The sequence below is a fragment of the Pipistrellus kuhlii genome, unplaced genomic scaffold (assembly GCF_014108245.1).
Source record: "Pipistrellus kuhlii isolate mPipKuh1 unplaced genomic scaffold, mPipKuh1.p scaffold_m20_p_10, whole genome shotgun sequence".
In the NCBI taxonomy this organism is placed as follows: domain Eukaryota; kingdom Metazoa; phylum Chordata; class Mammalia; order Chiroptera; family Vespertilionidae; genus Pipistrellus; species Pipistrellus kuhlii.
Genome location: NW_023425405.1, coordinates 48131211 through 48156745, shown reverse-complemented (window position 1 = coordinate 48156745; position 25535 = coordinate 48131211). Strand labels below are relative to the sequence as shown.

At 42.1% G+C, this 25535-nt stretch overlaps 1 protein-coding gene across 7 annotated transcripts in view; it reads right to left on the bottom strand.

The window, feature by feature from the left end:
* MAGI2 (membrane associated guanylate kinase, WW and PDZ domain containing 2) overlaps window positions 1-25535 on the bottom strand; it is a 1016953-nt gene that overhangs the window by 29739 nt on the left and 961679 nt on the right. For 4 of the 7 annotated variants that reach the window (XM_045578504.1, XM_045578505.1, XM_036429599.2 and 1 more), the window contains one exon: window positions 14863-15001. In XM_045578504.1, coding sequence (XP_045434460.1) covers window positions 14863-15001 — 139 coding nt within the window. Of the gene's footprint in view, window positions 1-4091; window positions 4203-14862; window positions 15002-25535 lie in introns of all 7 variants that reach the window. The other 3 variants (XM_045578507.1, XM_036429601.2, XM_045578508.1) reach the window with 2 other exon arrangements.

The window sequence follows — 25535 nt, the reverse complement described above, 5'->3', positions numbered from 1 at the left end:
TTACAGAAACAATAAAACTTTGATTAACCAGAAACAATTACTTGGAACATTTTGGAACATAGCCAGTTTCTTCCACTTAACTCTTGACAGAAAGAGATACATGATGAGAAAAAAGCAGATAGGGAGAAATTTATTCAAAACAACAACAGCTAAAAAGCTTAATTCTGGGTTAGGATGAGAGGGTCAGTGAAAATTTGCTGTCAGAATGATGACCTTGAGATACTGCAAGACTTCATTTGTTCATCAATTCACTTGTTCACTCTCTCTGCAAAGCATATTAGAACCCTAGGGTAATAACCAGTATTTAAATTCCTAAGAGGGGAGGAAGTATTTGTATAACTAGGTTGCCAAACAGAAAGTGAGAAGGCACAGGAGAGAGGTATAAAGGCCGGTGACTTCAGAGAACTGAGAGGTGACTTTGGATTGGTGGACTTGGAGGAGGCAGCCTTTCATATGGTCCTTGTAGGTGGACATGACTTGGGAAAAGGATTTTCCAAGCCAAGGGATCAGCCTGTGTCCAAGGTGAAGGTGAGAACATAGGACAATGGCAAGTGTTCCAGAGCACTGACATATAATAGGATAGAGTGGGAGATAAGAGATAAGACTGATTTGTATGGGGCCCAATCAGAGATAGATTTGGGTGCTCATTTAAGCTTCATCATTATTATTAATGCGTGTAAAAGGCATTCCTTAGGACAATCAATTGTTCTGGCATCAGTGAGCAGGGAAGATATATATATATTTTTGTAAACAATGAAAGTACTGTTTTCCTTCAACATTTCCTAAATATACAGCGCTCCTTTAGGGTGGAAATATTGTCATTCATCTTTGCACCCTGTTTTCTGAAAAAGCAATAGGACAGCCAGGCCTTACTACATGACTGTATTTAAGTGGGAGCTCTAGGTACTGGAGGTGTCACGGGGTGGATTCTCAGCGTGGCCCACAATGGGGGGCAGCATGTGGGGAAGGCTTATGGGGAGAGCTGTGGAGAGTAGCAGTAGCATAGCACTCAATAATCTTCACATTATTGAGTGCTATGCTCTAGGCATTGTGAAACACCAGGTCCATGTGGTCCTGCCCCTTCCCCTCCACTCTCAGCCCTCCTTTCCTAATCCCTCCCCAGCCCATTTCAGTGCACAGCAGCCACTTCCCCCCCCCCCCCCCCCCGAAAATGGGTCATTCTCCTTGTAGCCTCTCTGAAGCCTACTCTCTGACTTCCATATCAGTCTTCTCTTCCATTTCTCTTTTGCCTCTAGGATTGCCCTCCCCTGATATTCCCCAATTTATCTCTCTCTCTCTCAATTTTTTTAAAAAACATTTTTGTTGATTTTAGAGAGGAAGGTAGAGGGAGAGAGAGATAGAAATGTCAATGGCGAGAGAGAATCATTGATCAGCTGCTCCTGCACCCCCCCCCCCCCCCACTGGGGATAGAGCCTGCATTCTGGGCATTTGCCCTTGACCAGAATTGAACCTGGGACCCTTCAGTTCACAAGCTGACCCTCTATCTGCTGAGCCAAACTGGTTAGGGCTCCAATTTCTCTTGTTACTCATGTGTCAGCATTTCCCATGGGCTTGCCCCTCTCGGTACATAATGGGTCTCTGGGGGAGACTTCATCCCACTCATGGCTCTAGCTGTTCTTTCCAGGATGCCCTGGCTTCAGCCATTGAGCATCTTATCCTAGTGCCCTGTGTGTGGCTGCTTCACTTAAGGGTTCTCAAGTCCCAAACTGGCACCATTTTTCTCTCCTAAACTTGCTCCTTCACCTGTATGGTATCATCTTCCACCTGGTCCTGGGTCACAGGTCTCCTCTGATTCTTTTCTGCATATTCATTATTCATCAAGTTTTGTCACTTCCATCAGTGAAATGTTTGAAACATCTCCAACACCATGTCCACATGCTATTTCCACCACCACTTCTCTAATTTGGTTCCTCACATCAGTTTCCTCAGTTTTTACAATAACATAACTGCCTTAGTTTCTTATAAAATCCATCTTAAATACTATCGAGATATATTTCCAAATACTTCTTTGTCCTCCCACTTAAACCATTTTTGCTGGCATCTGATTATGCAAAATTCGAAAAAGAGCATAGAAGGCCCTTTTTCATAGAGCTCCACTTCAATGTTCTCTCATTTCCTCCCTCCCCCTCTCCCATTTAGCCTCTGTGACAGCTGCCTCACCTCCTACCCACACTGGTGAAATTCTACTTGTCAGTCAAGGCCCACTGCCATGCCACCTCTTGGGTGGGGTAGAATCTTCTACAACTCTGCTAAGTAGATTTAGTATCTTGGGTCTTTTGGCCTCTTATCACTCCTTTGACAATACTATTCACACCTGTTTCATTGCCTGATTTTCTCTGTAACCCCTACTTGTTTGTGAATACCTATGGGTAGAGACTTTCTAATGCATCTTTATACTCTTAGCACCCAGCAAGGTGCCTGATAGATGTTTGTGGAACTGAACCAAGACCACAAAGAACCCTTCCCTTCTTCTTCTTTTTTGTTTAAGCTAGTGACTCTAACGAATTGGTTGATTCAGGTCCCTTCACCTCCATGAATTACAGACCAGTTAAGGTAAATTATATAGCAAGTATATGTCTGAACCATGATCTCTGGGTTAGATTTCCCAATAATTATACACTGGCTTTATTCCTTCTCCAGTACTTTGCAGCTTTCTCCTTTATTTCCTAATTTAGGTTTCCTCTTATTAATAACTTCTCCTCGAGAGACAGACACTTTAGAGAAATTACACATGTAAAGTTCCTATTTTTGTAGGCATCTCTGAACAATGGTTGCAATGGTACATGTGTGTATGTATAGATATTTATATCCAATATAAAACTATTTGACGAGGAAGTGTTCAGCAGTCAGACCACTTAAATCACTTAGCGAATCATATTGCTTTTTATATTAATTTTAAACCAGACCTGGATGGCAATGTGCAGGGTCATGAATAATTGGAAAGTATATTTCAGAAACATTCAGAGCCAACTGAAAGCCTTTGTTGCAGAGGTCCTCACCCTCGGCTGTGCCCATGTGAACGGGATAGAATTAAACTAGAACTGAAGAATGTGTCAGTCTGAGTCAAGCTTCTATGGCAAACCATGGGGATTGAGCAAGAGTATCAGTTTCTGTTAAAAAGTCAGGCTGACATTTAAAAATCCCAGTCCTATTAAATGGTGCCAGAATTACATGCCCACCTGCAGGATCTGACGGTGGAAACATGGTCTGCTCTAAGGATGTGTCTGAGGGATGGAAAGTTGCTTAGACCATATTTGCAAGGCTTTTATCTATTATATTCTGCTTTGTTTACATATAGGATACATTTCTTTTTTCCTTGAGAATTTTTTACTAAAGTTTAGGCTAAACTATAGCCAACACTTGAGAATGTTCATTTTGAAATAGTGATGAATACTGTTCAGGTGCAAAATTATGACTATTTTCAAAGAAGTTATACCGTTTCTCCCTGCTCCCCTCTCCCCCTCCATTCTTGTCTTAAACTCGGTGTAGCACTGAGTATGGAGGAGGGACAGTGTAAGATGCAGTTCTGAGCGGATAATTGCCACAAAGCAGGCTGGCAATTCTGGGATACCCAGTGGAGTTCAGAGTTCTAGGGCTGGAATGTCTGGCGACTGTGGCTCTCTTTCTGCCTGGTACAAAAAGGGTGGCCTGAGTTATTGCTGCCTGAACTAGGGCTGAGAGGAAATGTTTAGTCACTTGCACTGGAGCTCATGGAGGATTTTGCACTCCAGGCCCAGCTACCATGTCACATCTTGGGTGGGGTAGAATCTTCTACAACTGCGCTAAGTCGATTTAGTGTCCTGGGTCCTTTGGTCTCTTATCACTCCTTTGTGTGGGACAGAACTCTGGCTAGTGCTGTGTCTGCTCTACTCTCCCGGCCTTTCCCTACTGCTGGGCCATTCACGAACCCACCAACCCTATCACTTATAGGGTCTTCGCTATACATATTTTCAGAGCTCTAGCAGTAATTAGACAAGCTACTATGAAAGAGAGCATTATACATCCGTTAAAAACATATACAAAACCAAAGCTCATTAGAGAAAGATAATATTCATGCAGATTTTACAAACCGTGTCTTTAGGGTGGCCCAATAAGTAGAAATATGGGGACCCATGCTTGTCACTTTTCATGCACATGGAGAGACTGGAAGGTACCATTCCTAAAGGAAGGGGAGGAACAGCCTAGGACCAATCATTAGAATTAACAGAACCAGTGACAAAGATATATTATTACTGTTAGAATCAAGATTGCTTAGTATGTTTAGAGCAGCTGAATAAAAATTATCTAGGCAGTAAGAATAAAGACTTTAAGTAAAGCTAATCATATCAAGCATGCAGCAGGTGAAATTAGTGAAAGACTGAGCTACATGTGTATTCCAAAAGTTGATTTTTCTCAAAATATTGAGGGCATCCTGAGGTGCTTTTAAGGAGGCATAAATGTTTTTGGTTTCCCCCACCTCGCAAAATGCAGATTTTTTTTTCACAATGAAGAGGTGTTTCAGTGATATCAGCTGTCATTTGAGAACCAGTCACAGTAATCATTTCCAAATTTTGAAGAAAAATTCTCAAATTAGAGATAGGGCATGCTACAGTTTACATTTATGTTTTCTCTAATAATCTCATAAATTCCTATAGTTCCCCTCACCTCTGACAATTTGCTTATGTATAGTCAGATTTCACAGTTGTAACTTGCTGGCTGTAATTATCTTCTGGAAAAAAAAAAAGCTGAAAAAATGCAGCAATGTCTTGTCTGCTGAACTCTGCTGCACACCCCTGTCCAAGTGCTGTGCTTGAAACCAGCTTCTTGGCCGTTGTTTGGTGTGTATCTTAGAGCATGGGCTATAGTTTCTTTTTTTATTTTAATTTTAATTAAAAAGATTTTTTTTATTGATTTCAGAGAGGAAGGGAAAGGGAGAGAGAGACAGAAACATCAATGATTGAGAAAGAATCACTGATTGGCTGCCTCCTGCATGCCCCCTACTGGGGATCGAGCCCACAATCCAGGCATGTGCCCTTGACTGGAATAGAACCTGGGACCCTTCAGTTCGCAGGTTGATGCTCTATCCACAGAACCAAACCACAGGGCTATAGTTTCTTTTTAAAATTCTCACTGGAGGATATATTTTTATTGATTTATTATTATTATTTATTTACTTATTTATTTTAATATATTTTATTGATTTTTTTTTTTACAGAGAGGAAGGGAGAGGGAGAGTTAGAAACATCGATGAGAGAGAGACATTGATCAGTTGCCTCCACACCCTCTGGGGATGTGCCCGCAACCAAGGTACATGCCCTTGACCGGAATTTCAGTCTGCAGGCTGACCTCTATCCACTGAGCCAAACCGGTTTTTGCTTGATTTTTTTTTTTTTTTTTTTTTAGAGAAAGGAAGGAGGTGGGAGGGAGGGGGAGAGAGGGTGGGGAGAGGGAGAGAGATAGGATGTCCCTCCCTATAGGCACCCTGACTGGAATGGAACTGGCACCCTTTTGATGTACAGACGACGCTCCAATCAACTGAGCCGCTTGGCCAGGGTCTGGCTGTAGTTCTTGATGTACATAACGATAGGTACTAGAAATTTAAGAACGTCTACGGTAAATTGATAATCTCCAAGAGAAAGGCCCCTGGGAGATGCAACCACTGTCTAGGAGAGGAACACCTACTCCCGTGTTCTCTCAGCTCTGTGCGGTGTGAGGGGAAGGGATGCGAGTTTAATCTGATCAGATGTACTTAACCCATGCATCTCAGGCGTTTGGTGGCCTGACCCCCTTTTTGACAGTCTATACTGATCACAGTCCCTTCTAAACGCCTAACGTGCTGTGCCCCCGGTGCTGGGTAGACCTGGCTTGCCTGTGCAGAATGGAAGGTACTCATGCAGATTTCCGATTCTGCCACCTGGGGTGTTTTCCAGAGCTCAGTGTGTGTCTGAGGGAAGGGAGCCTCCGGGTGCGAGCTAATGCCTCAGCTTAAATGGAAAGTGGAACCTCTCTGTGGTAAGGAAACAAATGCTTCACAGTGAGTGTCAGAAGTAGAAATTAAATTTCAGGATTTATTAATTGAATTTACCATTCAGCCCTGCCAAGATGCATGTAATTTTGTATAGAAATGATCAAGCTGTTTTAATGTCACACAGGGAAGGCTCTCATTGGATTGTAAGTGTGGCCTTTAGTGGCCTTGAAAGATACATGTGCTAAGAAACTTCAAGGCCAGAAGGTCAAATAAAAGGGCCCAGAACTCGGGGGAGATAAATTGCTGTGAAGGCTGGGGTCAAAACTGCCATGAAATGTGAAGAATGGAGAGTTGCGTACTGTGCTCGACACATGCAATGCACACTTTGTGAGTGTGCATGTTGCACCCTGAAGCCAGGCTCCTGGGGAGGCCAGGCCACTGTCTGGAGGAGAGTGTGGCTGAAAGACCAGATACCTTTCCATAGGAATGTAAAAGGTACTTTGTAAGCAAATGTCTGAGCCACTTCATAGTCAACATCTTTTCCATCCAGGCTATGTATGTGTGTGTCTTGCTCTATTAAAAAAGTTTTTTTTGAACCCAAACAACACACTGAAGAATGCGGGATTCTCAATCTTATCTCTGAGCCAGACTGCAGTCAGTGCCTGGTCTGTGTGGCTCAGTGTCAACCCAGGAACCAGGAGGCCATGGTCCAATTCCTGATCAGGGCACATGTCTGGGTTTCGAGTTGGATCCCCAGTCGGGGGCATGCAGGAGGCAGCTGGTCCATGATTCTCTCTCAGCATTGATGCTTCTATCCCTCTCCCTCTCCCTTGCTCTCTCTGAAATCAATAAAAAGACTGCAGGCAGAGTTCTAGAATAACATAAAGGTGGCCTTCTGGATTCACTATTTCTTCCACCGGAAATGAGTGTCATAGAGCATTATAGTTTAAAAATTGAAGCTGCTGGGTTGTTTGGCTAAGGAACACAAGGATAGGTCAATAGGCACAGGCATCTGAAGGGAGGCTCGGAGACTCGATGTTTGCTGGTGATGGCAGTTGGCTGGACCTATCCAAGAATCCATCTTAAGGACTTCCCTTTGAGCACCTGGATAACAGGGTTTTGTTGGCAAACCTCTGCACAGGGACCAAACCTTTTCTGCACCATCGCTACGTTGAGACGAGAGGAAATGAGACAGAGGGAAATAGTTCTGGCATCCAGCACAGCTTCTCACGGGTCTCGTTGAGGGGTTAGAAGCTCATTTTGAAAAAATATTCTCATGCTATGAACCCCAAGGTCAGGCTCTCCTCAGTGAGGCGGGTGTGGGCTGAGCTCGGATGGCCAAAACGCCTGAGATGGAAAATGGGAGGACAATGGGAGGAAGATCGGGCCTGCTTTAAAAAACGCTGAAATGGTTGCATGTCTGGAGGGCTATTCAGACTGAATGGGCAAAAGAGGAGCCGGGGTGAGGGTGAGGTGCTCTTAGAGGGCGGGAGGCCGACAACACATTAAGGAGGCAGCAAGCGGTAAAAGCTCCTGTGGGCCCAGCCTTTACAACAGAACCAGAAGAGATAAATAATGCAACCTCCAGGGCATGCTTTCCCTGGAATGGCATTTAAAAAATATAGAGTCGGGGCCAAATCGGCTCAAGTGTGTATGTGTGTGTGTTTGTGTGTATGTGTGTGTGTGTGTGTGTGTCTTTAAAACCACAATACATGCTTTCTTTTCTCTTAACCTCCATCCTTTATCTCTACTCCCATTGTGGGCTATAAACATTTTTCATCTTGTGGGGTATTCTTACATGATATATAACATGCATTTTTCTCTTTAAGCATGTATTAAGTAAAAATATTCTCTTAATTCGTGACTTCTCTGTTCCAATGTTGTCACAGTATTCCGCAGCGTTTCCCGGGAGAAAGCTGCCTCCTTCCTGGACTTTGGTGGCAGCAGCCCTCTCTTACCTTATCAGCTTCACGTTGGGAAGAAAGGGAGGGTTCTTATCAGAGCCTAAAACCTGGCTCTCGGTAGGTTACCAGAGAAACTGGAATAGTTAGGTTTCCAAGATACACGTGGGAGTGCTTCTCAGTGGAGTTTGGGAAAGGTATCTCTTCACTCACCCATCTCCTGCCGCAGCTGAAGGGCTTGGGAATGGAAGGTGGTTAGAACTCAAGGACCAAATGGGTTCTTGGTAGATTTCTTGGTGACTGTATGTTCTAATATATTTTATCAGAGTCTAAATACCTCACAAGTGAGGACTTGGAAGAGGGTTACTTAATATAAGCTTAACGAGAAAAATGCATGTTGTATATCATGTAAGAATACCCCACAAGATGGGATATGTTTATAGCCCATAATTTCCAAGTAAATCATGTGAAGAGAAGGGTTTTTGTCCTCATCCTAGAAACACTGAAAAGAATAAACGAGGCTTTGGCTGAGCACGGGGAGAGCAATTTCAGAGTTTTGTGTTCTTTCAGGAAGCCCCTGCCTGACTCCATGACACAGAAACCTGCCTTGGTTTCATGGCTGGGGAATCTCCTGGGGTGGCCCAAGCACCACAGAGCGGCTGAGCCCCTCAGCCAGGGCGCCCCCGAGTTCTACCTGGCCGCCTGTGTCCTCCCGGCTCTGGCTCAGGAGAGGGTGCCGGAGTGATTTGTGGAGCCTCTCATGGAAAAGGGAGATACACTCAGCCATGGATGTCAGAAGCTGAAATTAAATCTCAGAATTTATTCTCAAAGCAAGCAGCCTTTTGCTCTATTAAAGTGCAGGTGGATTAGTGCAAAGGCTAGGTAACAACTTAAACCTCCCGTAAACTTGGTCTCTGAGGAAGGGGCGAAGGCATGGAGACCCTCCCCTCGCCTTTCATTGTGGGCATAGGAGCTCCGAGGAAAGCCTTGGGGTGTGAGGTTACAGTGCTCCGGGCTCCCCTGGAGGGGAAGAGCAACGATGAGCAAATTTGCTAGAGAAAGTGTTGGCTCACTAACTTGGAATTTGGAATAATTCAGATAAGGTCTAAGCCGACATTTACCTGTACTCAGCAAGTTCTTTCTTCAGAAAAAGTAGGAAGTATTAGTATAAATATTACAAAACAAGATGCTTAATGAACCAAAGAAGCCAAGTACTTTTCAAGGATCCTTAACACTCTAGAAGTACTTATTACATTCCATAACTAGTTAATCAAACTCACTTAAATATATTTAATTGGAGCAGATCCTTTGGGACCTTTAACCAGTCACCAATCTGATAGAATCAGTTGTTACATGACTTCATTCTTAGATTGTCATCTCACTGAGGGCCAGAACTATCTTACCTGTGGTGTCTCCACCATGCTTTGCACATAGTAGGTTCTCAGAAAATCCTGGTTTAGTTGAGGAAATAGTAATGATATCAATAAATGATATTAATTACAGGCTTTGTCTCACATGGCCTATTTGGTAAGGGTATATATACTGTCTGAGATTTACCCTTGTATGATCAGAGGCAAGGAAGAACTCAAAAAATAATTGTAAATGAGAAGGCTTACAATTTTGTTTGTCAATGTATATTTTTAAGGAATAAATAAACAAACATTGCCTATAGCCAGATAAGTAGAGACCAGCACTGCTTAATCTGGTGCTCTCAAAGATCATTGTAAAATACGTTTTCTTTGTTGATTAAAGGAAGACCTTTAACTAAACCATTTGGCCCATCTATTCCTTCAGCTGTAGTCACTGACTCAGTCAGATCTTTACTTACTTAATGCAGTTTTATTATACTTATAAAAAGTAAATAATTTCATTTACCAAAGGCCTATAATCAAGTCAAAGCCTATTAAAGGCACAATTAACTTAGAAAATGGAAGTGTAGGCAGAATCTTGATTCATGGATTGGTTATTTCTTTCCTTTTGCGTGGGCATTTGGTGTTAGCTGTATCTGGGCCATTGATTTTGTGAGAATTCCGCTTGTCCTTATAACCCTGGCTGGCCTCCTAAGGCCACTAGAGACTCCCTTTTACTCACAGACTCCCTTCAGCGTTCTAGTCATAAAGACCTGCCCCCTTGCTTTTCAAGAGAATAAACAGGCCAGACCACCCACTGAGTCTGGGAAACAGATTTCTGTTTTGCTTTATTTTGATCAGATTTGAACAGCAAGTACTATGAGGGAAAGTGTGCGTGGGTCTGAACAGCTTGTGTAAAGAATTTTTTCTATCCAATGGCTGCTCCCCCCTGCCCCTGACCCTGGCTCTGTGGCTTGGTGTATAAATCAAGCGAGTGTTATGTTGTAATCCCCAGATGCTGATGAAGGAGACCTCTCTGTCAAGGCAGGGAGCTAATTTGTACAACTTACTCCTTTGCAGCCTTAGGACCAGGATGCAGACATTCTTTTCACCATTTTAGATGTAATTTAAATAGCAACACCCAGTGTTCAGGAGGGCACTCCTTTGGGTGTAGCATCTTCTGATTTTTTTTTTTCTTCTCAGTATGGTGGAGTGAAGGTTCCTTATTTCTGCCAGTTGTTGAGATGTGTGTCAGGGGAGGGAGAGCTTGCACTCTCTGTTGAGTTCATAATCAACAAATTCTTATCCTGAGGACTAGAGTAGAATTGAAGTGTCTATCTCCTGAGCTTCTCTTTCAAGGACTTAACTATAAAAGCAACTTCTCCTTCAAAGCCCTTATCATCTCCCCATTCCCCTCACAGCTGCTCGCAGCCTCGGTGGGCAGCCACCACTCTGGCGGCTGCGTTTGTTGATTTATGCCTCTGAACTGGCAGAGGTGTCACCTGGCGATTAGTCACGCGGTAATTATGGATGGCTTATTTGCAGCAGACTTATTCCTCTCCTCAGCTCACTTGGATTCATGCTGGTTTTGTTTAGTCAACAATCTGACAGGTTACCCATGCTATTTTTTTCATTCAGTTGTCTCTGCACTTATCTCTCTGTCACAGATCACCTTAAGGATGTGGAGTGGGAGTTTTGTATCTCTCTTGACTCTCTTGACTGAGATAGGCCTTTCCTTGGCATGGACCAAAGTCCAGATAAGGGTCCTGCCTCACAGCTGTTCCGTGTTCTGTGGATGTCAGAGGAAGGGCTGGTGACATCACCTAAAGCCCTTCCACAGACTTGTTCTTCAGCCCCTCATCTTCAAAGTTCACTCTCCCAAGCTACGATAAGTCTGAATAGCTTGCTAATAGGTTATGTCTCCTATGGATTCTGATAACCTTCTTTAACGATCCTTTAAGGATGGATGTTATGCCAACCTTAGGATCTTAAAAAGGCAAAGAGAAACAAACATAGGACCAAACTTATAGTTGACAGAAAAACCAGTTTTCCTGTGATTAGGGTGCATCTAGGCAAAGTGGATTATATTCTTGCTTATATTTACTGGCACACTGTTCTTGTTGCTATTATTTCATTTTGTCCCCCCTTCCCCTTGCCAATTTAATTAAAATACACTCTAGTTTATCTTGGACAGAAACTTCTGTTTCATGGTAGAATCTGCTTAACTGATGCTGGAGGGATTATGATGTTCTTTGGCTGTGGGCACTATTCTTATATTGGGGTCATTTGCACAGCCATGGATGTGGGCATACTATGGCTTGCTCTTGGTGCAGGAAGGAATTTGAATAGCAGGCTTGTGACTGCTATTCTCAAATGTCTGCTTGCAAAACTGGTCCTTGGTGGCATCCAGGACTAGGACTGGCCAATTGTCCTCTAACAGAAACCTTTCCCTAAAGGTAAGGGTGTGTCACTGTACCCCAGCTATTTGCACAAACAATGTGGTTTATGCTGAGCACCTGCTTTCATTAGGGGAGACTGGAATCATTTTATTATTATTGATTTTGAGAGAGGGGGAGGGAAAAAGAGAGAGAGAGAGAGAGAGAGAGAGAGAGAGAGAGAGAGAGAGAAAGAGAGAGAGAGAGAGAGAGAGAGAGAGAGAGAGAGAGAGAGAGAGAGAGAGAGAAGGGGAGAGGGGGAGAGAGACATTGATTTGTTGTTCCACTTATCTATGCATTTATTGGTTGATTCTTGTATGTGCCCTGACCAGGGATTGATCCCACATGCTAACCAACAGAGCTACTTGGCAGGGCTGACCCTGGAATTTTGGTATGCGTTAGGCAGAGTGTCAGCATGATCAGCCCCCGGTACAAATCTTGGGTGCCAAGTCTCAAATGAGCTTCCCTGGTAGCAACATCACACATCTGTTGCTGAATTTTTGTTTCTGGGGGAAGAGTGCTCTCTGGTGACCCCTCTTGGGGTGAAGGGAGAGGAGTGGGGGGAGTGGGGGAAGATAAATAGACAGAGAATAAGAAACTTGCATGTGGATTCTTCCAGTGTCAGCCTGTATCTCCCCCCCTCCCCCATTATGATCCTACTGTGTATCCTTTCTACAGCACTGTAATTAATCTTGTTATTACTAGGACAAGTATATTCTGTGCCCCAGGAGCCCAGATTTCCTTTTAGCAAATCTCTGAATGTGGAGTGGTCTTGGGGACCTCTGAAACACCCTCCTCACTGTCACTATGACCTTCCAGAGATACCATGTGATGGCATTATCCTCAAAGATGCTCACCTGATCCTTAACCCTCTTGGTTTCTCATGCATAACCATGCATCTTTTAGCTTAGAGTTTCCTGAAGAACTAATGTTTACTTGGTTTATGATTATTCTTTTACTTCCCTAAAGGAAATTGCCCCACTCTATTAAATTTCGTCTTTTTGAGGCATAATTGCTAAGTTATTTTTCAGTCACAATCCATGCCAATCTACCATCAAAAGTAGCTGATGAGCTCTCATTACCAGCAAGTACGATTTAATGTTACATTTTCAAATATATTCAGACGAAATTTTGCAATATTGCAAGAGTTTTCACCCTTCGAAAGTGTGCTCAGGTATTTAACAAACTCTCTGTGTTGGTTAATTTTAGATCTTAACCTTAATTAGATATTTTTGGGTAATATTTAAGAATTAATGGGATAATGTTGACATGATCTTGAATTTTTGTCTTGTTCAAAAACGTGTTTTTATTTTTTCTTAAAGATGTGTTGAGGCAGTTCATGCTTATGCATTACAGGTTATGCCACAGGCGGCTCAGCAGTACTGTCCTATCTGACCACTGCAGACAAGCAGCTGGCATGGCAGACCGTGCAAGTGTGGACCAAACAGTGATTGGACGAGAGAAAAGGAAGCCCAGGACAGCCATGTTGTTCAGACTAACATTTAAAAGACTAACCTGGCCGAAACCAGTTTGGCTCAGTGGTAGAGCGTCGGTCTGCGGACTGAAAGGTCCCAGGTTCGATTCCGGGCAAGGGCATGTACCTGGGTTGTGGGCACATCCCCAGCAGGGGGTGTGCAAGAGGCAGCTGGTCAATGTTTCTCTCTCATCGACATTTCTAGCTCTCTATCTCTCTCCTTTCCTCTCTGTAAAAAATCAATAAAATATATTTAAAAAAAAAAAGAAAAAAAAAGACTAACATGTTAGAACAACAGGAGCAATATTAACTCTATGAAAATTCCTTGGTATAGATAATAGTCAGTTCTTGCAATGGAGTGAAACATTCCTTTACAATCAGGTATTTTTAGAAGTGATGGAGTCTCACAGGTCAGTTTGATATTTCCGAATCACGTAATGCTCCAGGGTGCCAAAAGCTATTGTATTCCAAGTGTTCAGCTTCTTTCCATGAAGGGACTAATGCCAGATTCGTCTAATAGGATCAGGCCTGTGCTTATTGCTAATATTAATATTTAAAATATTTTATTATATCCAAACATTAAGAGTTGCAAGTTGGGATGAAATATATCCTTAGACACAGAGCCAGCCCTCCAGAAAGTTCTGAATCCTTTCCCACTCTTGATGTGAGGGCTTGCTGCCCTTCTCTGTAGGCTTTGTAGGAGTATCAAGAACCTAGAAACAGTATTTAAGGGCTTCTGAATACAGATATTTCAACTGAACTCAGGACTATACTAACCTCCTAAATAATAAATAAAGTAACTTAGGCAAAAAAGAAAAAAAAAGAAAAAAGAAAAAATTGACAGGAAAAAGTACTATTTAGAATGTTTGGAGTGGAGGAAGGTAAGGGTTGGAGGAGTGAAAATGAGAGTCAATTTATCCAGATCATCAGTTTGAACTACTTGTACAGGTCAGCTAGTTATTAGTAGATCCTTTTCCCATAACCTGGAAGGGCGTTATCTACACTGCTCTTTGCTGATACCTATCTATCTCCCTGTCTGTCTGTTATTCTTGACATTATTTAAAGAACAGCTCAGGTTATGTAATGACCCCCTGGCCATTCCTTAGTAATGCTGTCAGTGGTGCTTTAAGTGGGCTCCTTGGAAGTAACACCATTAAAGACTCTGGAAGAAAATCTATGCATTAAAATGCACTTTAAAGCCTTCCTCAAAAACATGTAGACACACAACATGAATGTGAATTTTCTGAATATCCCTAAATGCTAAGGAAATGTAATCACTGCATGAACTGAAGTTTACATTTTCATTTTCACACCCTGAAGATTTGTTCTTGCTTTCCCCCACTGGCCCCAGTTATACAATATATCCTATGGGACAGTGTGATGCACAAGCAATTTTAGGAAATAATTGATACATTACTGCGGACTCAAATGAACAGAAGACTATCAGTCAAATTATGAAGGTTCTAGTATCATAGTGACGTCTGGATCTCCCAGCACACTCAGAGATGCCCTGAAAGGTTCCATATTTGCTATTTCAAACATTACTCAACTATAGGAGCAACAGAAAGAGCACACACACGTATATATCCTGTGCTTAACTGTATACATGTGTATAGTGATAGCTAAATATATATTTAGGTAGAATTAAATAACTGACATCGTCTTATAAATAAGCTCAGGCATTTACAGGTCATGAGAGAAACAGAGAAACGGTGAATGAAAACGTGAGACGCACCATACTCTGGGACCTGCCCCGTCCCGCGCTTCAGCAGCAGCCTCACTCTTCTTCCTCCGGATTTGATGAGTTCTATTGCTCTGGCGTGTGTCATGTCCCTTGTGCTCTCCCCATTGATCTCAATGATTTGATCTCCTACCTGGCAATGAAAGAAACATTAAGTCACCCACAGACAGTTCTACTCAAGGTGCATTTCCAACAGATTAGATAAGCGTTGTAGATTACCGGGGAGCGTCCAAAGGATTTGGTTACAGCCTGCTGCTTCTTCGAAGAAGAAGCTAGCCCCTGGCTGCATCCTGAACCTGATCACCAAACTTAATTTACTTTTATAGAAATTAAAATATCAGACTAGGGAGGTTGTAGCGCTATGTAACTAATATGTGGCCAGTATGGCAGAGACTATAAATTATTTAGTGGTTTTTTTTTTGTTTTTTTTTTTTTAAATTAGGGAGTCGATTTAATACCATTATCCCAAATAATGCAGTATCTTTGCTTTAAAACAAGAAACAAACATCCTAAGGCCCTTTGCATTGAACACAATGCCAGCTTTGGGCTTAGTGCAGCATCTAATTCAGCATGTTGGATGGAATGAATGGTTTTTGGTCTTTTCTGTGAATTTTTCCATTATGCATCATTTAAATTTCCCTGGGTGCTATTGTGATATTGCCTTCTTTGTAAACACTGGTTGGTTGATATTCAAGTTCAATGATGAGTTTCCCACACAGTCCTTTGAATTAGAAATGGGACCCTCCATTCTCTACACATGACTAGTGCCCTTGCTAAATCTTTGCTCTGTTCACACCTGGTTGCCAGAGCAGTTTGGTTAAATAGCAATTCTTCCTGATTTGTCAGAAATGCCTGCGTTCCATAAGCAATTCCCATTTAGCCTTTGTGAATAGACATTTGGAATAAAAGAGGTTCAACCATGAGCTCATCATGTAACTCCCAAGTGCCATCATTGTCAGGAAACTTTGAATTAAAATATGTTTCATTTCAGTGGAAATCACTTAAAACAAATTAGCCAGAAAAGCACAATGAGTTGCTTTGTAAAAATGCTATTTTAGCTGGGACCCTTAAGCAAAGCCGATCTTAGTCTAAACTCCACAATGCAGACAGCATTGCAAGTAAACTCTATAGGAGAGCACTCTCAAGGTGGGTCCTACAGGCGGGGCTGAACAGGAACAACTGCCATCCCAATGGCAAGGGGCCACTAACATAAGACCACCTCCTGAAAGTGGAGGAAAGAACACACATGTGTTTGTTGTAGCAAGGAAATAACATCTTTAAAAAAAAAATATATATATATATATATATATATTATTGATTTTTACAGAGAGGAAGGGAGAGGAATAGAGAGCTATTGTAGAAACATCGATGGGAGAGAAACATCGATCAGCTGCCTCCTGCCCACCTTCCACTGAGGATGTGCTGGCAACCAAGACACATCCCCTTGACTGGAATCAAACCTGGGACCCTTCAGTTCACAAGCCGATGCTCTATCCACCGAGCCAAACCAGTTAGGGCGGAAATAACATCTTTACCTAAAGACAATTCTTCAGGGGTAAGGGTTCCAATGCAATGAAGGGAAAGACTTTTCTCTTTATGCAGTCCTTGGTGGCCCTCAAAAGCCTAGTTTTGGGAGGCAGAAGAGGTTGGCCTCACTGGCATGGCTTTCACATTCCACAGAAGAATCATGAAAGACAGGACTATATTAATTTTTTTAGAGCCAATCTTTGCAACTCCCCCCCCCCCCCCAGGTCTCCTTAACTGTCTTCTTTCCCATGAGGCAACAGGCACAGCCTAAAGTCCAGTAGCTTGCTGGAGGCCACATATTCCAGCCAGAAGAAAATGGAATCAATTATTCCTCTCCTAGCAGTTCCTACCCATGTCTGAAACCTCATGGAATGGAACTAAATTATAGACATAAAACAAAAATTTTCATGAAGTTATGACAGCGAATCTTCATTCCTAGCCAGACTCTTCTGAGCTTGACTCATATATCTAATCGATTACTAAATATCTTCACCTGGATGTCCAACAGACAACTCCAACTCAGCACCAGCAGACTGGGCTTACCATTTTTCTACCAAAGCAGTTCATTCTTTTGTATGTTTATTTTCCCTTTCTCTACTAAGAGCTCGTGAGAATTAAGGGGGAAAATTATCATGGCAGAGTAAGTGGTGGGTTGGAAGACTGTATGGGATGTTGAGAAGCGATGGGGTTCAAGGGCTGAATAGGGGCTGGGCTGATGTTGCCCAAGTGGGAGTTTCAGGGATGGGGCTCTGGGAAGAGTTGGTGATTTTATTTTTATTGTTCCAAAGAGTCTGGGCTGACCTCTTGGCTTGGCAGATTGCCATAATTTCAGCTTCCTGTGAAAGAGCCCCTCGGAGGGAGAAGAGAACATTCTGATGCTGGTTAAACTGTGAGTTCTCAGCTGCTTGCCTAAGACTTTTAGTTTCTCCCAAGCCCCTACCCCTTCCGGGACCCAGTGCAGTCTGCTGGTTTCCTGCCTCATTGGGAGCAATGGGAGTTTGGGAAGAGTCCAACCTGTTATTATATTCAGAAAAATAATTTTTTTGGGGGTAGGGAGTTATAGTCAGGTAATGAGATGGAAATGCTGCTACTATTAAAGACTCTGAATCTCACAAGGTGTTCTGGGCATACTGCAAAAATGTGCCAACTCATTTGGACCTGGAGTCAATACCGTAGTAGCAATCTGGCCCGGCCAGCGTGGCTCAGTGTTGATCTATGAACCAGGTTCAATTCCTGGTCAGGGCACATGCTTGGGTTGCGGGCTTGATCCCCAGTATGTTCCTCTTTAAAATCAATTAAAAAAAAAAATAGCCACAATCAGTGCAGGTCCAGCCTTAAGACTCCTGCCTCTCCTTGCAAAGTGGTGCAAATTGTACAAAGGTTTCGTCTTAATTTTCATTCCAATATCAGTATTATGTACAGTCATTGCAAATGAAACCCCCTAAATAAATTTGGGAAGGGTAAAGAGATGGATCTGTCGGGGGATGGGGCGCGGAGAAGAGGTTCTCTCATTATCTTCCAACCGCACCTGACTTCACTGCCGCTGTCAGGGTGCAGCCAGCAGAAGGGCATCGCTTTCCCATCTCACACGTGAATCGATTGGGGACATTATTTGGATGAAGTCAATGGAAAATCCCTTTGGGATTATGAAAAAGTCACACTACATGTGACTCAGATGTAGTCCCCTGCACCCTCCCCGGCCTGCACCCCCTCTCCGCCTTCCCTAATTTTCTCCACCATGGAGCTATCTTCAACTGAGCTACATTACTAAACTAAAAGTCTCCTTTAAAGTTTGTTCTTAGAGAATTTTAAAACATCAAGTTCTAGCTAGAGTTGAGAAATGGGGGAGGTAGGAAAAAGGAGTAGGAGGAGGAGAAGGAAGAGAGAGAGAGAGAGAGACCCAAATCACACAGAGGTAGTTCAGGAACATGTGTTGTTTTGTGTGGGTCAAGAAGATGAAAATTCAGGAAACTAACCAAAGGAGTTAAGATAAATCCCAGACTTGTTTCTTTTTTTTTTTTTTTTTTTAGTGGGAGAAATACTGTTACCTGTGGTCCTTTGGGACAACTAATAACCTTATAGCAATGTCCTTGGGCAAGGGGGTGAGATGAGACTGCCTGGCACAGCCTAACAAGTTCTGCATTCTGTGCACATATCACGGCAGAGTTTTCTTTAACAAAACTATGACCAAATCCTTGTACTTGCTTGGAGCTCTGCATATAAAACTTTTTCTCTTCTTCTTCTTTTTTAAAAGTTTATTTTAGAACAAGAGTGAAAACTTTTGCACAGCTATAAGGCAGAATTATTTTGATAATCAATGCCACCCACATTCAGCTCTACCGATAGGATCCCAAATGGAACATACTTTTCTAACCAAGCTAAAGGCATGAGCAAAGGGCTGTGACTAAATAGAGTCAAAGGAAAGGCAAAGCCCCCAATCCCAATCCTTAGACTGATTTCCTTCACAGGATTTAAAATCCTATCATCCAGTTTCCTAATGCAGTGGTTCTTCACTTGGCTTCCTATCAGAATCCCAGGGACTCTTTGAAAGGAAATCCCATAACTAGATTGTATTCTGGCCTATTCTCTGGGGGTGAGACCCAAACATCAGTATTTTTTTAAGCTTCCCAGGTGACTCCAATGTGCAGCCGAGGAAGATTACAACTGCTCCGAGGCTGGTAACAATGATCAGCAAGTTCTTCAACTCATCACTCCTGCTAAGAATGGGGGAATCTGATGGGCGCTGCTGGCTCTCATTGATCCTATCTTTCACTCTGCTCAAGCACTCCGTATGTTATCAGCTTTGAGTGCAATTTTGAGCCTTCCCATGTCTTAGCGATTTTTAGAGCACTATTTAATCAGGCAAATACCAGCAAAGAGAAAAGATGGAAGAAGACATTTCCATAAGACATGATACGATTAAATAAAATAAGTGTGTGTGTGTGTGTGTGTGGGGGGGGTGGAATCTCAGGTTTAAAAGTAATGTATGAGAAGTCAAAGCCTGTGATATTTTATTTACACAAAAGAACTATATTTTAAAAGAACTGATTTAAAACATGTTTTTCAGCTTTTCTTATTCCTTGAACACAAAACTGCTCCCAACTCCTAAAGATTTAAGATGGGTAATTATTAAATAAACACTCGTTCCCTTTCCCCTACAAAAACCCCCAAAGCGCCAAGGTCCCTATTGTATGTATGGCAAACCAGATTACTTTCAGTTTAAGAACATCGGCAGCTCTGCAAAACCGATTACAGATATGCCAGCAGGAAGGTATGAGCTGTGCGAAGTCATTACAAAAAGCCCCCGAAGAAAGCAAGATGATGGAAACAACAATAGGAAAATGAGGAAATTCAAACAAAATAAGAAAACACCAGGTATCTATGGCCTCCCTCGGAAATGTGACCTGTGCTCCACATTCAGCATAAAAGAGAAGCAGAGGCCATTCCTCGGTGGGCATCACAGGCCACGCTGGTGCAGCCAGTTGGGGGCAGATCTTGGTTCCAAGAAGGGAGAGATTCAGTGAGCGACTTGCTGGATTACAGCCAGGTCTTGGTCTTCCTGCAAAAACCATAACTCCTTGTCCCCTCTTTTCAACGAGATGGTCCATAACCCCTGCCAAGGCACTAACATCATTATATGGTCTCTGGTTACAAATGGCACAACGAAAATGACTTGTTTGTCACCACATTTCAAAACAAACTACTAGTCCCAGGCCATGGGTCTGGGAAACCAGAGGTTGGTGGCCAGTACTTAGGCCAGGGATGTTTATCTTTGTGAGGTGAGAGGGGGAAGCAGGCCTGGAAGCTTCTGCACTCTTGAGCCTTCTCATCATCAGCTCATGGATTTTTGTTTAACTTCCGATCAATCCTGAGCTGGTTTTTACTCGTTGTTTTTTAATGGCTGCGGTGAGGCCTCCCCGAGGAAGCGGAAGCAGCCTTTCACTCTCTGCACAGACCCATCAGATCCTCAAACTTCTCCTGACTGTGGAAGTCTGGAGAAGGATCATTTCCCACCCCACCTCCTGGTCCCCTCTTTTCAACAAGATGATCCTGAACCCCTGGATTAGAAGAATCAACATCATTAAAGTGCCCATACTACCCAGACTTCCGGTTCCTCCCATTTTTTGCTACTGGAGTGTCTTTGGTCCGTCAGATACCTATCCCAGCCACGAATAATATTGCCATACACCTGCGTGTCTTCCAGGTAACTCTCTTCAAAAGCCTAACTCTGTCTCTCCACGTTTGCCAGCCCAACACAAGCTCTGCCAGCACCCGTAGGGAGTCCCGTCTGCCCCGGCGCTGCCCTGCTGTGCACCAGCACGTGAGGCTGAGCAAAACTCTTTCCCTTCTTATTGGAAGGCCAAGCTAAGGGTAAACATTTTAATATTCCTTAAGTGGTTAATAGTTCAAGTTGCAAGGAAACAAATATAAATGCTGCTGTGTATGCATTTTTTTTAAAGCCAAGTCATATAGAGAGTATTTGGTTTGGCTCAATGAAATCTTTATAAGAACTAGATTAATCCTGATTTATTTCACCCCGAGTCATGGTGGTCTCCACTCAAGGCTGACTCGGACATCTCCGCATACAGGCTTCACTGGGTGTAACCAGTTAATTGCGCTCGGCCCACAGCTGTACCTTAGGGACCTAATTCACATTATTATAGGACTGAAATGATACTAGATTATAACGGAGTGTGAGGAATTGAACCCCTTAGGATTTTATGCAATAAACAATGGATATCTCTATTCCTTATTTTATGAAAGACCTAACTGTGGGCCATTTTGGGGGCTAATCATTTAAGGTCATAGGTTAGCTCCATTAGAATTTTTCACTTAAGTCTGTTTTTTTTTCCTGCTGACTCTAGACCTCTGAAGATAACGTATCTATTATCTTTGTGTCACCTAGATCTGTCACAATTCCTGACAAGCAGGCTCTTGTGGAGTAAATGAGTGTTAGGTTTGATTTTCAGTAACAGTAGCAGTCTTTGTTCTCATTACATAGTAAGTTCAGCTTCAGTGCACCTCAGCATACCTTAACCTCTCTTGAAATACTGCCTTAAACACTTCCAGCCAAACCAAACCAATTTCAATAGTACTTACAGGAGACCAAATTAGGTATCAGTAATGGTGACCTACAAAAATTGTTAGAGACAGGCAAAGTTATGGGAAACAAATGCTGAAGGCTTGAGCGAAACAGGAATGGAGGCTGAGTCTGAATGAAATCGTAAAGTGCCAGCAAAAAAAGTCAGCTATGAACTACTATATGGCAACAAATTGGACAGCCTGTATGGAAGACAAACATATAGTCTTCCAAAACTCAATCAGAAAGAATCAGAAAAACCTGAATAGACCAATAACAACTAATGGAATTAAAGCAATAAAAAAAAATCCAAAAACAAAACAAATACACACACAAACAAAAAAACGATAAAAAACAAACAAACCTCTAAGCAAACAAAAATCCTGGACCAGATGGCTTCATAGGGGAGTTTTACCAAACATTCAAAGAAGAACTATCTCCTCCTTAAACTATTCTAAAAAAATTCAAGAAAGAAGATTTTCAAGCTCTTTTTACAAGGCCAGTGTTACCTTAATTCCAAAACCAGATAAAGCTATGATAAAGGGTGAAAATTATAGTCCAATATCTCTGATGAACATAGATGCTAAAATCCTCAACAAAATATTAGCAAATCAGATTCTGCAATACGATTATTCACTATGACCAAGTGGGATTTATTCCAGGGATGCAAGGCTGGTAAAATATTCACAAATCAATAAATGAACATAAACAAAATGGAGGCTAAAATCATATGATTATATCAATAGACCCAGAAAAAGCATTTACCAAAATCCAATACTTATTTTTTTGATAAAAAATCTCAGCAAAGTGGGAATTGAGGGATCATACCACTACATAATAAAAAACATATATAACAAGCCCACAGCCAACATCATACTCAATTGGCAAAAAGTAACAACATTTTCCTTAAGAACAGGGATGTCCACTTTCATCACTGTTATTCTACATAGTCCTAGACACAGTAATCAGATAAGAAGAAAAAAGTAAAAGACATCCAAATGGAAAAGGAGGAAAGTAAAACTATCCTCCTTATTTGCAGATGATGATGTTGTTCATAGAAAACCCTGAAGATTGCACAAAAAAACTACTAAATTTCATAAATGAATTCCATAAAATAGCAGATATAAAATTAACATTCAGAATCTATGGCATTTTAATAAAAAAATAACAAACTCTCAGAAATAATCCCATTTACCACTGCAACAATGAAAACTAAGATACCACCATGGCTGGTTTGGCTCAGTGGATAGAGCGTCAGCCTGTGGACTGAAGGGTGAAGGGCACATGCCTAGGTCACAGGCTTGATCCCAGTGGAGGGGCATACAGGAGGCAGCTGATGGATAATTCTCTATCATAATTCATGTTTTTCTCTGAAATCAATAAAAATATATTTTAAAAAAATAAGATACCTTGGAATAAACTTAACCAAGGAGATAAAAGACCTGTACTAGGAATGCTAAAGGACATTGAATAAAGAAAAAGAGGAAATACAAACAAGTGGAAGAATACACCGTGTACATGGATTGGAAGAATTAACATTATTGAAATGTCTATACCACCCAATGCAATCTATAGATTCAATGCAATCCTTATGAAAATACCATGGCATATTTCACAGATCTAGAACAAATATTCCAAAAATTTATATGGGACAAGGAAAGACCCCAAATGGTTTCAGTAATCTTGAGAAAGAAGAACAAAGTTAGTGGATCGTAATACCAGATATCAAACTATTATACAAAGCCATTTTAATCAAAACTGCCTGATATTGGCACAAGAACAGGCAAATAGGTCAACAGGACAGAACAGAGACTCTAGAAATCAATCCATGCTATTATAACCAATTAATATTCCGCAAAGGAGGCAAGAACATGCAATTGGACAAGTACATCCAAAAAAATGAAACTAGACCACCAACTACACCATACACAAGAATAAACTAAAAATGGATAAAATGATTTCTTACTTTTTGTGACAGCATGGATGGACTTGGATAACATTTTGCTAAGCCAAATAAGCCAGTTAGAGAAAGACAGATAGCACACAATCTCACTTATATGTGGAATCTAATGAATAAAATAAACTGATGAATAAAGGAGGTCCAGAGGCATGGATGTATGGAGCAGACAGACAGATTTCCAGGGGGAAGAGGGGTGTTGGTGGGGGGAGGGGAAGAGATTAACTAAAGATCATATATGTATATATGCATAGTTCATGGACACAGAAAATAATGTGGTGAAAGCCTGGAGGGAGGTGGGGGCTGGGTGGAGGGGAAAATGGGGGACATCTGTAATACTGTCAACAATAATAAAAAAAAGAATAAAAAATAGAATAAAAATTTCAGAATTAGAGCCCTCACTACTGCCTGCCACGGACACCATCACTGGAACTCTGACAACAGGACACTGGGCCAAATTGGAGCAAAAGGCAGGCTGGTTTTAAAATTTGATGCTGGTAACCTTTAATATGTAATGGCTGTTTTCACAATTAACCTTTATTAAGATATCATTTAATAGTTAGTACAGTAAAAATATTTTCCAGGAGGTTACACTGAGTGTTTTGGTTCACCTTTCCATTTTTTCCAGCAGACTTGTGATTGAATTAGAATTACAGGCCGGGCATTGTAATCTAAACGGTCGTGCACGATTGCTTCAGCACGGCACCGGCGCCCAGCAAGCCAGCAGCCTTTCCCAGAAAGAAAGCTTCTAACCCACCTGGAAAGTGAAATGCATTTTGAGAGAGTAACGACATTCTGCGAATTTTATTTGCCTCCATATGTAGGTTGAAAACTGCCTGAGACTCTCTTTATACTACATTTTAGATAGTAATCACTTCAAAAGAAAACTTCCCAACATTTCTCAAGAAACCTCATCAAAGTAGAAGTGTGAAATGGCCCTACGGTGTATAGAAAAGTCCTAAAACAAGCTGATGCCTGAGCACATACCTGCTTAGAAGGGCCATGAACATGAGGGGAGCAAGTGGATATAAGAAGTGATAGGCTACTGTCCCTTGATGTGGGTGGTGCACCTTATTTCATGTTTTATTTTATTTTAATTTTAATGTGGGAATTAACCCTTTAGAAAGATTTGGTCACAGCTTAAAAAACTTTCAGTCTCTGACCCGGTGATGGAGGTGGAGCCCTGGCTGGTCATTCAGGGGGTTGGTTTTGGTGGAGATTCAGGGAGCTCTCCATTTAAAGAAAATCCTCACCCAGGGATATTTATTCTGATTTTCAGACAGAGTTGAAGGGAAGTAGGAACTGAGGTGGGGGAAGGGAGGGAGGAAGAGAGAGAGAGAGAGAGAGAGAGAGAGAGAGAGAGAGAGAGAGAGAGAGAGAGAGAGAGAGAGCAATGCAAGAAAGCCACATCGGTGCCCTGACTAGGGCTGGGGATTGAACCTGCAACCGAGGTAGGTGCCCTTGATTGTGAATCGAACTTGTTACCCTTCAGGCCACAGGCCGATGCTCTAATCATTGAGCCAAAAATGGTCAGGGCCAGGAGCCTCCATTTTTCACTCTGACTTTTAAAATTCTCTCAGTCAAAATATGGAAATACCTGTGAAATTTAAAGATGATGCTGGGCTTAGTTATGCAAGTCAACTCTAAATGACAATTTGGTGTTTTCCTCACCAAACCTTTCTCTTTTCCTTGTCAAATACTAACTGACATCTCATACAGAGAATTTTATTAGATGGTTTATTTCTAATTCTCCTTTCAATTGGTGTCGATGTTCCATTCTTCATGGCTCCCCTCCCCACTATCGCTCTTTGGGTGATTTTTTCCTACCATTCGTAAGTGTTCCTCCTCCCTGCCTTTGCACAACCTGTTCACTTTGTCTGGAGTCTGCACTCTTTCCTTCAAGCAGCTGAGCCCTACTCATCCCTTAGGACAATCTCAGGTATGACCACACCCAGGACCCTGCCATGACCCCACCAGGCTGGGTTGGTGTCTTTCCTCAGTGTGTTCTGGCCACTGCCCAGCACTACAATGTGAGCTCGCCAAGAGCTGAGACTCAGCCACGTGGCGAAATACCCATGCATATTTGTTCAATGGGCCAATGAA